The sequence below is a fragment of the Protopterus annectens genome, chromosome 4.part0 (assembly GCF_019279795.1).
Source record: "Protopterus annectens isolate FY-2018-M chromosome 4.part0, PAN1.0, whole genome shotgun sequence".
Classification (NCBI taxonomy): Eukaryota; Metazoa; Chordata; order Ceratodontiformes; family Protopteridae; genus Protopterus; species Protopterus annectens.
Genome location: NC_056733.1, coordinates 510,814,532 through 510,827,738, shown reverse-complemented (window position 1 = coordinate 510,827,738; position 13,207 = coordinate 510,814,532). Strand labels below are relative to the sequence as shown.

The 13,207-nt window shown below is 43.4% G+C and overlaps 1 protein-coding gene across 2 annotated transcripts in view; it reads right to left on the bottom strand.

Annotated features, from left to right (window-relative positions):
- HECTD4 (HECT domain E3 ubiquitin protein ligase 4) overlaps positions 1-13,207 on the bottom strand; it is a 5,422,508-nt gene that overhangs the window by 1,650,938 nt on the left and 3,758,363 nt on the right. For both annotated transcript variants that reach the window (XM_044068422.1, XM_044068423.1), the window contains exon 43: positions 10,945-11,114. In XM_044068422.1, coding sequence (XP_043924357.1) covers positions 10,945-11,114 — 170 coding nt within the window. The remainder of the gene's footprint in view (positions 1-10,944; positions 11,115-13,207) is intronic.

Genomic DNA, 13,207 nt, shown 5'->3' with positions numbered 1-13,207 from the left:
ATACCTTTCAGCCTCTCAGCACAAGAAATCTGGACAAAGCCAAAAATAAAAGGGGTGAGCAAAGGCCCAAAATCATGGATAGATTTTAAATACCGATCTTACGAACTTAGAAAGTTGATAAATTAGCAGGTTTTGTATTAGTGTGTGATTCTGAAGCACATGAAGTCTGAAACTCAAATGCCTGATATTATTTAGTGACTTCAATCACAGATGATTTGCCAAAAAAAAAAAATGCAGACTTTATGAGGAACAACCAAAATTATGAGGTAAAAGTTTAGATATTCTTTGAAAATCTAAACAGCTGAAAGGAATGCAGGCACAAATACCACAGCTAGTGCAGGCTAAGATTACACAATAGATTTTGTTAATGAACACCAGCTGAGCCAGTGAAGTGCAAGAGAATGCACACAACTTCGGCTGGTGCCCATGTTTAACTTCTGGTGTAGATCAGGAGCCTTTTAGGACACCTCAGACTAAAATTAGGGGGATGGCCACAATGTTCTGAACTGAATGTAATAGCTGTCTCCACAGCCAGGGACATTGACTGGTTGCCACAAGAATGATGCCTCCCAAGCATTGCACTCATCGGTCCCATTCATATCCCTCACTCTCTGGGCTTAAAGATAAGTACTGTTGAGGTCAGCCTCCCAAGGAGTTATGGGGCACACCCATGAAGATTTACAGCCAGGATACCTCGCAAGGAGTCATACGGGATGCAGGGATAGGTGAATGTAGAAGCCTGGAAATACATCCTGAGGCTGTGCAGGGTCAGGAGGGGGTCAAGGGGAAACTAAATAAGAAGTTATGTACCTACCATAACGTTCCATGTTAGTTGTCTTCTTCTCGCCTTCTTTCTTGCTGGATGGGTTCAGAGCCAATCCTCAGCTCCGACTCGGCCTATACCAAAGCTTGAGAGCTATTTACCGGCTCGAGGCCCTCCCTATATCCCACAATGCTAGGCGTCCAATACCCAGATCTCATTTGGTAGCTAACACCATGGAGACACCTGTGCCAACTATAAGGATTATCTACAGTGGTAACAGATGGGGACATAACCTAGGAATAGTCCAGTAGAGGAATACGGCCTCAGAAGAATTCTACTCAGTCTGTCCAGGCTAGGGGGATGGCGGGTGGGACGCAAGAAAGAAGGCGAGAAGACGACAACTAACATGGAACGTTATGGTAGGTACATAACTTCTTAATGTTAAGTTGTCAATCTCGCCTTCATTCTTGCTGAATGGGACAGCGTCCCTAGCACTTTAGTCCTGGGTGGCTCATCAGAACAGACTCTTGAGCACAGTGGAACCAAACTCAGCCTGATTCCTGGAGGACATATCCAACTTGTAATGAGAAATAAAGGTATGACGAGTGGCCCACGTGACTGCAGCACAAATAGATTCCATTGGGAGCCTTGCTTGAAAAGCTACCGACGTGGCTAATGCTCTGGTGGAATAAGCGTTTGGTTTTACGGGGAGTTCTTTGTGTCTTAATTGGTAAATGAAGGATATGATTAAAGCCAGCCATCTGGATAAAGATACTTTAGAAACTGGCAAGCCTTGCTTGCCCTCAGCATAAGACAGGAAGAGTTGGTCTGACTTCCTAATTTGTTTTGTCCTATCCAAATAAAAACCTAATTGCCTGTGAACATCCAAAAAGTGCAGCTTTTGTTCAGCTCTGTTTGAGTAGTTAGGAAAAAAGACAGGAAGCTCAATAGCCTGATTCAGGTTTGTCTCAGAAGGAACCTTGGGTAAAAAGGAAGGGTTCGTTCTAAGTGAGACTCTATCCTTGTGAAAAACAAGATAGGGAGGACGAATGCAGAGGGCTTGAAGTTCCGACACTCTTCTAGCTGAGGTGATAGCTACTAAGAAGAGTCTTCCAGGAGAGTAATTTTAAAGAACAGGAGGCCGCAGGTTCAAAGGGAGGGAGAATCAAGGAAGCTAATATCAGGTTTAAATCCCACGGAGGCCGGGGACCTCTAACCGGGGGCCTGAGTAAAATAGTCCCTTTAAGAAAGGCCTTACAAAGTTTGTAGGACATGATGCTGGATTCTGACAGGCCAGCGTGGAAATTAGCGATAGCAGCCAATTGGACCCTAATGGTGGCAGACGAGGAACCTGCTCGAAAAAGTTCTGCCAAAAAATCCATAACAGTGTGGACAGGGGCTATAAATGGATCTATATTCCTGGTCTCTGCCCAGCAGGAGAAACGTTTCCACTTACTACCATAGGTTTTTCTGGTAGTAGATTTATGCGAAGAAAGGATGATTTCACGTACTGGCTAAGAAATCTGTGGAAGCCTGGCTAGGGTCGGAAGTGGAGCAACCAAGTTGTGAGGTTGAGAGACTGAAGGGATTGGTGCAGCTCGCCCGACTGATGGACCAACAGGTCAGGCACTGGGTCCAGACTCCAGGGCTGCTCCAACAGATGACGATGCAGGAACGGGAACCACATTTGTCGAGGCCAGAAAGGGGCAATGAGGATCATCCTGGAACCCAAAGCGGTCGCTTTCTGAATCAGTTTGGGAATTAAGGGAAAGGGAGGGAATGCATACAGAAGACCCCGGGGCCAATCGTGGAACTACAGCGTCTCTAGGGGAATGGCCGGGGAGGGGGAATAGAGTGAAGAAGTCCTCGCACTTGCTGTTGAGAGGGGTACCAAAAGGTCGCAACAAGGTTGACCCCATCTGTGGAAAATCTTGTCCGCTACTGACTGACTGAGAGACTACTCGTGAGTCATGAGAATGGCTCTGCTCAGCCCGTCTGCTATGACGTTGGACTTCCCGGGGATGTGCGTTGCTATCAGAAACCGTTGGGAAGAGATCGCCCACTGCCAGAGTCTGAGTGCTTCTCGACATAAGGGATAGGATCTGGTTCTGCCCTGCTTGTTGATGTACCACACTACAGACATATTGTCTGTTTGAATTGCAATAGTCCCGATAGGTAGAGAGTCCTGAAGAGCTTGCAACCCTAAAAGTACCACTCTCATCTCCAATACGTTTATATGCAGGTGGTATTCTAGGGGTTGCCAAGTGCCCTGGACAGTCCTGCCCTGAAAATGCCCCCCCCCCACCTGATCAGGGAGGCATCCGTGGTCACCGTGGCAACAGGAGAAGGTAGAACAATGGTCTGCCCCGGAGAACTGTAGGGGAGACCATCCACCAACCCAGGTGGTCTTTGCATGTTTGAGTGATCATTATCCTGTGGGACATTGGGAGCTGTTGAAAGGACCATTGGGTAAAAAGCATCCACTGAAGGATCCGCATGTGGAAGCGAGCCGGGGGGACTAGAATGATTGCTGCAGCCATAAGACCCAATGTTTTTAGTACAAATCTGGCCTGAATCGTCTTGCACTTTAGTAGTACTTGCACATGTCGGTGAATGTCTGATACTCTGTCTGGAGGAAGTTTTGCAGACAGATCTTTTGTGTTTATTTCTACGCCTATAAATGTTATAGATTGACAAGGTGACAATGCAGACTTTTCAAAATTTATTGATATACCTAGCTCGGAACAAGTCTGAATGGTATAGTCCCTGGCTTGCAGAAGTTGATGCCTGGTGGAAGCAGTAAGGAGCCAGTCATCGAGATATGGAAACACCTAGAATCCCCGTCATCTCAGGTGAGCCGTAGCCACTGCCATGCATTTGGTGAACACCGGGGCTGTGGTGAGACCAAAGGGCAGGGCTCTGAATTGATAATGACTGGCTCCCAGCCGGAAGCGAAGAAACCTTCTGGAGCGCTTGTTCATTTTGATATGGTAGTACGCATCCTGAAGGTCTAGAGCACATCCAATTGTCCTGACCCAAAAAGGGTAGAATGGACTGAAGCGTGACCATCCGGAACTTTGTTCTTTGTATAGACCTGTTCAGACTGCTGACATCCAGAATGGGTCTCCAGTCCCCTGTCTTTTTCGGTACCAAAAAGAACTTGGAGTAAATTCCGGATCCTTGCTGGTCTGCTGGGACTGGCTGGATGGCCCTCTTTTTTTAGCAGTTTTGAAATTTCTAGTACTGCTTGATCCCTTAGCGTGGGTGGGACATCTGGGAGGGATCCGTTTCTTTGTACAGGGGTGTGGACGAAGGGAGTTTTGTAACCCTTGGATATGATAGACTGTACCCATTTGTCTTGTGTGAGGAGTTGCCAGGCTTTTGGATACAGTGACAACCTTCCCCCGACTGCCTCCAAAGGTGGACAGTCGGGCAGCCCCTCAGGGGTGCTGGAAGGGTTTGTCAGAGAAAGATTCCCTGCTACCCTGATTCTGCAGACCCCCCTCTGCCCCTCGGGCAGCGTCCATTATTGTTCCCTCCTCTGCCCCTGGAGGGAAACTCACCACGTGCGTCGGGCATGACTCCCTGGGGTTTGCGAAACCACATTTTCCACCCTTCTGACCTTTCGGGTATGGTCTACATGGAGTGGAAAAACGGACTCCCACGGCAGAGAGAGTCTTGCCTTCCTGCTCGCACCTGGTAAGTGCATCCTTCACCTGTGGTCCAAACAAAGCCGAACCATCGAAGGGGGTGTTGGTGAAGGACGCCTTAAAGAGGTCAGCAAAGTTGCAAAACCGCATCCAGGCATGTCGTCTCAAGGCTACACCTGTGCCTGCGGCCCTACTCGCCCCATCAGCTGCATAAGAAATGAGCCACATGGAGGAGTTAACAATGGAGTTAAGGGTTGCCAGCTGGGAGTTAATCTTTTCCTGAGAACATGCAGCAGATGGATCCTGAAGTGTATCACCCAATTCCTTAAGGATATTCCTTTGAAGGCAGGTGAAATGGCACAAGTAGTTCAGCGACCGCATGGAAAAAGTCGCTGAAGAAAACATCTGCTTCCCGTACCTGTCCATTGTTCTAGATTCATTAGGTGGATGGACAGGGACAGAAGGATCAGCCAACTCCTTCTTAGTGGCTGCTGCAACCACCATGGCATCAACAGGGACACCCTTCGTAAGAAACTGTTTGTTGAACAGGGCTGTAATCAACTTCGTGGGCCTACGTGGAGTTGGTTCCACTGTGTCCGGGGCCGTCCAAGCCTTCCAAGCCACCACTTCCATGAGTGGGTCGAAAGGCGGAGACACCCATGAGGTGGAGGGGCGAGAACCAAACGCGTCCAAGTACACCGACTCGTCCTCGGAGGGGTTAAGGGCAGTCCAGTTCCCCCTCTGCTTAAGGATCTCAAAGATGTCTGAAAAGGAGACATCCTCAGAGGGGGACCTTGGGGACCCTTCCAAATCCTCCAAATCGGTGTCTGAGGTGACTGACTCGGGGGAGTCAACATGGTTCCTCTTACATTTTCTCTTCCGAGGGGACTCCTCTGAATGATCAGGGGAGGCCTCGGAAGAGGAAGACATACCCAATGGGGCTACCTGGAGCATCTGTTCTCCATGCTTGGGATCAGGAGGGTGAACAAAGACCGACGTAGGCACCATGAGGGGGGGAGCCGAAGGAGCTGATCGTGGGTCCGACCCAGGAGTCAGTACGTGCCTCATGACCTTGAAGGGGCCCCTATCGGGCAAACAGGAAGGTCCCCACGCCGAAGAGATGAGAACCCCTCCCCGGCACCAAGAGTGATGGCTCCGAGGCCCATGTCAGGGCCGAGCTCACCTGCACCGAGAGGGAGAATGGGGTCAGACAAGGGTCCGATGCCACTCGCCCCATCGGAGCCGACGAGGGAGTCTCGGCGCCCGGATCCCTCCATGGACAGAACCAATGAAGAGATCGGAGCAGACAAAGGAGCGTGAAATGTTAGGTATCAGCCCCGACGTACCGACGATTCGAGCCCCAACGAGCTCCGGCTCTAACATAATGGAAGAGTCGGAGGAGGAATTGTTGAAGATGAAGGGATAGCTGCAGTCTGTTGAGAAGGGCTAGATAACATTTGGGCAAGTGCCTGTGACTTTAGGAGTCTACTGACCGCCCTCTCGGGGTCGTGATCAGAAAGCCTGGAAGACCAAGAGGAATGTGACCTATGGCTCCGCTCCGACTGTAGTAACGGAGATCTCGGAGCCAAACAAACAGACTCCAAAGAGGGAGATCTCAAGCGTTTTCAGCTCAAAGAAGGCTCCCACACTACAACAGGAGCCGACTGAGATCTCAAAGTGTCGGTTCCAGCCAGAACCGACGAGGAGGCAGCAGCTCCGCTTGGCGACGGCTCCGAACAGGGAGCCGATGGTTTGGAGGGTTTTCCCAATGAAGGCTTAGTCAGGGACCCTTCAGGCTTAAGTAAGCCCCTCAAAATAAGTTTGTTCCTACGCTCCTGCAGGACTCTCGGACTGAAGGCGTGACAGACCGAACAAGAGTCCTGCAGGTGTAGGGGGCCCAAACAATACACACAAGAAGTGTGACCGTCTGTCAGAGACATCTTCTGACAACATGAGTCACACTTCTTGAAACCTGAGACCTTAGTATCCTTAGACATAATGGCACTATAACAGGGTACCAAGGAACTAAGTAACTAGTGCCTAACACACTACAAACACACACACACGCACTAGAACTAACACTACAATAATATAGTAGTAATAAGAGTAATAATACTGTTAATAAGACTAGTAGAAATATAAATATATATATAAGAAAAAACTAACTCTACCCTAAAGGGTGAGGGAGGGGGGGAGAAACTCTGAAAACTACTAGCAAAGAGAGTTTCTAAATGGGATTTCTCAAGGGATCAGAAAGGGGACACTAAATGAAAAATATCTAACAGGAAATTAGCTATTTATATCTAAATAAACTTAGTAAAAAAGTTTTATACGACCTGGAGCCAGTAAACACGCAACCTCGCAGCTGAAGCGGCAAACGAGATCTGGGTATTGGACGCCTGGCATTGTGGGATATAGGGAGGGCCTCGAGCCGGAAAATAGCTCTCGAGCTTTGGTATAGGCCGAGTCGGAGCCGAGGATCGGCTCCGAACCCATCCAGCAAGAATGAAGGCGAGATTGACAACTTAACATCAAATGTTCTCAAAAACGTATAGCTCCAACTCTTCATAATAACATAGAAGACCATCTGGAACCATTAGGAGTTTAGCTACTTCTTAAAATCACCCTGTGAGATATACTTTCAGTACCAAGAGCATCTGCTACATGGATGTCTAAGTATCACATATCTACATAACCATTATGCCTGACTATAAGCTCTGTAAGATGGGCAGACTGTCCCAAAGGTATATGAAACTGCTTCCCCACACTTGCCTGAAGTAGGTGACTTTCAAATTGTCAATTTCTACCACGTGATTTGGAATTCCCCACATACGTTTTTTTTTTTTTTTCCTTCTTCCATAAGACATCACCGCCAGTGCAGTTCCTAGCCATGTGCTGGCAGCAATGTGAAGTGCTTGGAGGTTTTTCTTTTTTTTTTTTTCCTGTGGTTGTGCTACTTAAGAATGGTGGGAGGTGGCTGTTGGGAGACTTATCATCTGCAAATAACATTTTTTTTTTTACTGTTGCCTTCATCAAGTTCAAGCTTTGACAGGTTAGTTTCATTTGGCTGAAACCTCAACCAGTTTAGTCTACATGAAACTAAAACCCATCTCCTTAGCATCTGCAACAGGATAAATACGTATCACAGCTAATGTAAAGAAAAGGAAAAAGGCAGCTCTTGCAATGTAAATAATCTTGTATGCAGTAGCAACATAAGCACCACCTCATCCACTTGCACCCTGGTGTAAGGTATCTAATGAGAACCTGCTGAGGCAGTGAATTGCAAAGGAGTGTAGACAACTTCAACTGAATGTAAGATGGTACAGTGCGTGAATGAAACAGTACTCAAATAAGACACGACTACAAAGTTTTAACAACAACAGTATATACGGCTACACATAACATCAGCACTTGATGCTTCTTAGAAGAAATCTTTGACAAGGTCACTTTTTCTTGCATTTTTAATTCTACTTTTAACTTTATCCTGATAAACTATTTCTTCAATCCCTTATTACCTGACTCTATTTTATGCCCTAATGGTGAGCACATCTCAGATTTTTGCTATTTTCAATCTGTCTTACAGGAAAGGAAAAAAAACACAAGTAGTAGTAGTAGCTGCATCTGTATGCAGACCTGAAGCAGATAGCACATGAACTGATTATGTCCAGGATGTAGCTACAATAATTTAAGTACCATAGCTGCAATATTCTTTTTTTTTTTTTTTTTTTTTTAACAAGAAACATCTCTGTTAAATTATCACGTATAACATAGACAATCATACATTAATATAAAAGAAAGCAAACTATATAGACATAATTTTAGCTGCAAACATTATACATCACAAACCATATTAACAATTTTAGTTGCAAATATTATACATCACTTACAATCTATCCAGTCATTGCCAGTCAAACATTACTAGCTCATTCAAATCCTGCTTTCTTTTCTGCGTGTATAGTTGCCACAGATCCCATTTTTTTCTATGCAGTTTGCTCCTACCCTTTTCTAAAGATCCCAATTCCAGTCATTTTATCTGTGTTACTATATTCACTACTTCTAGTACAGTTGGTTTAGACTTTGAATTGCATTTTTTAGTAATTGCTTCTTTGGCAGCCGCCATAATTAGACTCAGTAAGGCTTTACAATGTCTAGGCAATTCCGACTCTGTATCATAGTTAAAAAAATCATTCCTTAGTTACACCAAATTGCTCACACAGTATCTCTGACAGAGCAGTCTGCAGGGAATCTTTATAGTCTGCCAAGTCATTACACTCCCAGAAAATATGTTCCCAATTACCTCTTTCTTCTCCAACACACCTCCAACATTTGCTGTCTACCTGAGGAAAAATTATTTGAAGTCTACTAGGGGTATAAAATAGCTATGTTAGCACTTGCAAGCAAAGATTCTAAATCTTCTAAGCTTTGTTGCATATATAGGAGACATACATATATCCCTCCATTGTTTCTTACCCAATCTCTTTTTCCTATCCTTTCCTATATTTTGTATGCTCTACTAATTATTCCTTTTTTAACAGCAGCTTCTGTTCTAGATTCTGCTAAAATCTCCACCAGTGCTGGTCTTTCACTTAGAATCCCCCCTTCTTCTTCTTTCAGCTTTTCCCGGTTAGGGGTCGCCACAGCGGATCATCTGTCAGCTCATGATTGGCAGTGGAGTTTTACAGTGTCGAGTTGCCAGCCCGGCACCCAACCTTCCACAGAAGGCACACACACGCACACACTCACACCTAGGGCCAATTTAGAGTGTCCAATCCACCCACTGCATGTCTTTGGGATGTGGGAGGAAACCGGAGCACCCGGAGGAAACCCACGCGACCACATGGAGGACATGCAGACTCCGCACAGAAGGCACCCCAGCCGAGAATCGAACCCCCCTATTCCTTTCTATTTGCCTACACTCTGATATCAATCCTTGGTAGGGAAGGCAATCTATAGCTTGCAGTCCACAAATTCTTAGCCTCTTCCCATTCTATTACCTTTCCCTCTCTAATTATTTGCTCCTAATACCTTGGTTCTTTTTTCCAGTTTTCTCCAATATATTCCAGCCCCCTCTTGCCTTTTGTCTGTATCCCTAACTGCAGTCATCCCTATCGTCAGGATCTCCTTTCTCGGGTTGCTTTAGTTCTTAGAATACTTTCTGCTACTTTATGAATATAATATCTGTATGGTTATTGTTATTCTCCTTAAGGATCTGCATCCAAAATTGAAGTCTACAGCTAAAATCTTCTTGTTAATGATGCACAAAACTTACAAGCAATAATATGATCTTCACCCCCAAAAGAAGAGGTAGACAATCTAGAAATACTTGAGGGAATATGATGCACCAAGAATAACCTTAGTGAATTTCAATAAACCACAAAATATAACATCATACAAAATTCTTAAGTAAAGAAAGGTTATATTTATCTAACGTTTGAAAAAAAAAGTCAGGCCTAAATGACCCATGAAAGAAACAAAGCAACAGCATAAATTTCAACCTCAGGCAGCAGAAAATAACTGATTTTTTTTCATGAATTTTTTTCTTTTAGAAGTTGGGCTACACTTAGCAGTTTTAGCTCACATCTATGACTTTTCATACCTAGGAGAATATCTGACCCCAATAAACATATGGTTAGTGAATAAAGTCCATGTGGAGTTACACAATCCAATCATGGTTACGTTCTTGCTGCAAATATCCTTATTATTTCTTCTTATTTTTATTATTTATTTTACATTTGTGAAATACTTAAAAAACTTATAAAAATAAATTCTTGTTAAATTACTCCAAAACAGCAATATTCTTCCTCTTGGACTTCTTAATTAACTTGTCCAAAACAGACAAACTCACACACCCCTCATACCCCACACAGACTAAATGAAAATGCTACAGGCCTCACAGTATCACAGCTCCTGGTGTATGCTGGGCCCGTGCAGGGCAAAAGACAAAAACCTGTGTTCTTAAGACCAAACATCTGCTTCCAGCTGCATGTACTGCAATATAAAGCAGTGCTTAAAACATGAAATGTTTTGAATGAAAAGGATAATTATTTCTCATAAAAAATAAACAAATTGCCTACAGATTATACCAACAGCTGTGGGGAAAGAATGAACCATATGGTAGAATCAACTCCATTCTTTATGATCACACCACATTAGTGTTGAAGTAATCAGATGCCATAGTTATGAAGGGGATTCCCTCTGAATATTACTTTGGAAAAAGTGTCATCCCATTCAAAGAAGTGCCTGATAGTAAAAAGATTTCAAGCAATTACATGCTGCTGGCATAAAAAAAATCACCTCTGTTTCAGGATACAAATGGAGGGGATACCACAAGTAAAGTATTATTTCAGATATAAAATAAGTTACAAAAGCAAATATATTTAGAAACCTCGTTTCTATTAAGTCCTGCAAGCAATCAAGTACAAGGGCTTAGAAATTCAAAATCTCTATGACAACCAAATCTACGTCAATAGTTTGTCTGACAAAGCATTTCCCAAATACAACTTAAAATGTTAACACAAACTGTGTACTTACCTTGTTCGTATTTCAGCAAGTAGTCTTACTACTGCCATTACTGGTGTGGACCCATCTCCAGTTGCAGGAAGTGAAGTATGAATAGAAAGACTCCCCTCTTGAGGAACTAACATAGACTGAACAGCTTGCACAACTTTCTCTGTAATTGACAATTTGTGCAGTGGGAGAGCCTACAACAAAAAGGCAAATCATTATCATTTAAGCAGTGTTTAATTTTTCTGCAAAATATATCTCCCTTACTTACAAAGACGTACACCTTTAAAATGTTTTTATTCATTTAGTTACCAGGTAATCTGTAATCCAATGGACTTCTTCCAGTTATATAAAGTGTTTATTACACTGAGATGGACAATATGACCAAGATGGAGAGGGATATTTTTCTTCTCTTGATAGAATATGTGCCATGGGATCTTTCTCATCTAGTCAAATGACCACTCTAAGAAGCGAATGGAACCCATGACGTAGCACCACAGGAGTGCAATATCCCCTATCATGAGATGAGGACTCAGCACTGCTACTGGAATTTTAACCAAAATGCCTGCTGTGGGGACAGAATACATAATCACTGATTATTAAGCATCAAAGGTCAGCACCAACATACTGAGACACTACTAGTGGCACACCTAGAGATGGAAAAAAAAAACACAATAGGATCCAGAGGACTGGAACTCTATGCATCCATAGGGGCTGCGAATATACAACATAATTCATCTTTGTTGTCTTTTTTAAAAAGTCATTATCTATGTACACATTGAAAGCACAGTTGCAATGGCTGACTTCTTTTCTGTTGATTCAGTAATTTGTATCTTTGGGTGTGCCCCTTTACATTTTACTTCAACTGGCTCAGTCTCCCAAGCAAGCAGCAGACTTTGCTATGTGAAATCCAATACAGACAGGCAGTATCACAAAATTATGCAAACAATAAGCAGAGAACACTAGCTGGAGTTTGTAACCTAGTCAGCAAAAAATTAACTCTGTTACACTGCTAATAAAATAAGTACCCCCTCCCCCATGTAGGTAGTAGTGCAGCTATGAGAACAACCTCTCAGTGAACTACTAACAGTCCTTTGGCAGGTAACTGAGAAACAACAACTTTCTCAGAGTATTGCAAAAAACTAACTCGGATGCACCATCAAAGACTGAAAAGCCTACCATCATTCCATGGTACTGACAGCAGTGACACTTTGACTAACCTAGTTCCAGCAGAAATAAATGCAGTAAAGGCTTACAAAGGCATGTGCACTGACAACATGGTTTAAACTGTTGTTCTGTCATGTGCTGCTTCAAGACATATGAATAAAATAAGGTAATAACCCAAAAACTCATTCAGATGCAACTTAAATCACAAGTTTGTTTTTAAACTATATGACTAGTTAAGTGACAGATTGACTAACTCAACAAAGGAAAAACTATCTTTTGTTTCTTCACAAAACCAACAAGAGATTAAAGAGAATAAAGTCGGTGGAATGGATTAATGCCTTTGGAGGATATCAGGGTCATATCCACACAACACTGAAAACTATCACAAAGTTGCTCCAATTCACCACAACAGATATTTCTCAAATTAAAACAAAGGTGGCCAACTGTGATTAGCTCATTATTATATAAAAAAAAGCGCATCATCAACAAGAGGAATTAAAGGAATAGCACATAACAGTCAGTACAAATTCAAAAAACATCACAGACCTACAGTTCAGATCGAAGCAATGCTTGATGAACTCAAAAATAGGGCTGGAGGAAATAATCTGTTAATTCTAAGGCTGCCACAGCGTGTGAAAGGAATGGTTACGGTCTCTTTTACTACACATGAAATGAAAAGATTGCCCTGTGTGAAACATTCACCTGTTATAGAATGAGCACATTGTGCTCAGTGAAAACAAACCAACTCATCCATTCCTAGACAAAAAAATTTTAAATGCCTTGACTTCAACAACAGGGAATGTATCCTAAGAAAGGCCATAGAAACAGGAGTAAACTTAAAAATCACAGGTCATTAGATAAAGATAGTACTGGACTACACTGCAGCTTTATATCCAAAGTACAACGCACCCACACCATTTCTATGATGGGCATAGAATTAGGTTTTGGTGTCTCCCTAAGGTATCTGGCTATCCTTCAGATCATAAACATTCCAGTTCTGTACATCAACAGATGTTGAAGATTCCTTAAAAATTGTGAGAATGCTCACAAAGAAAACATCATATGTAGATGTTACCAAATCAGAAGCTCTGGACACCTCAGAAGAGACTGTCCAACAAAGAAG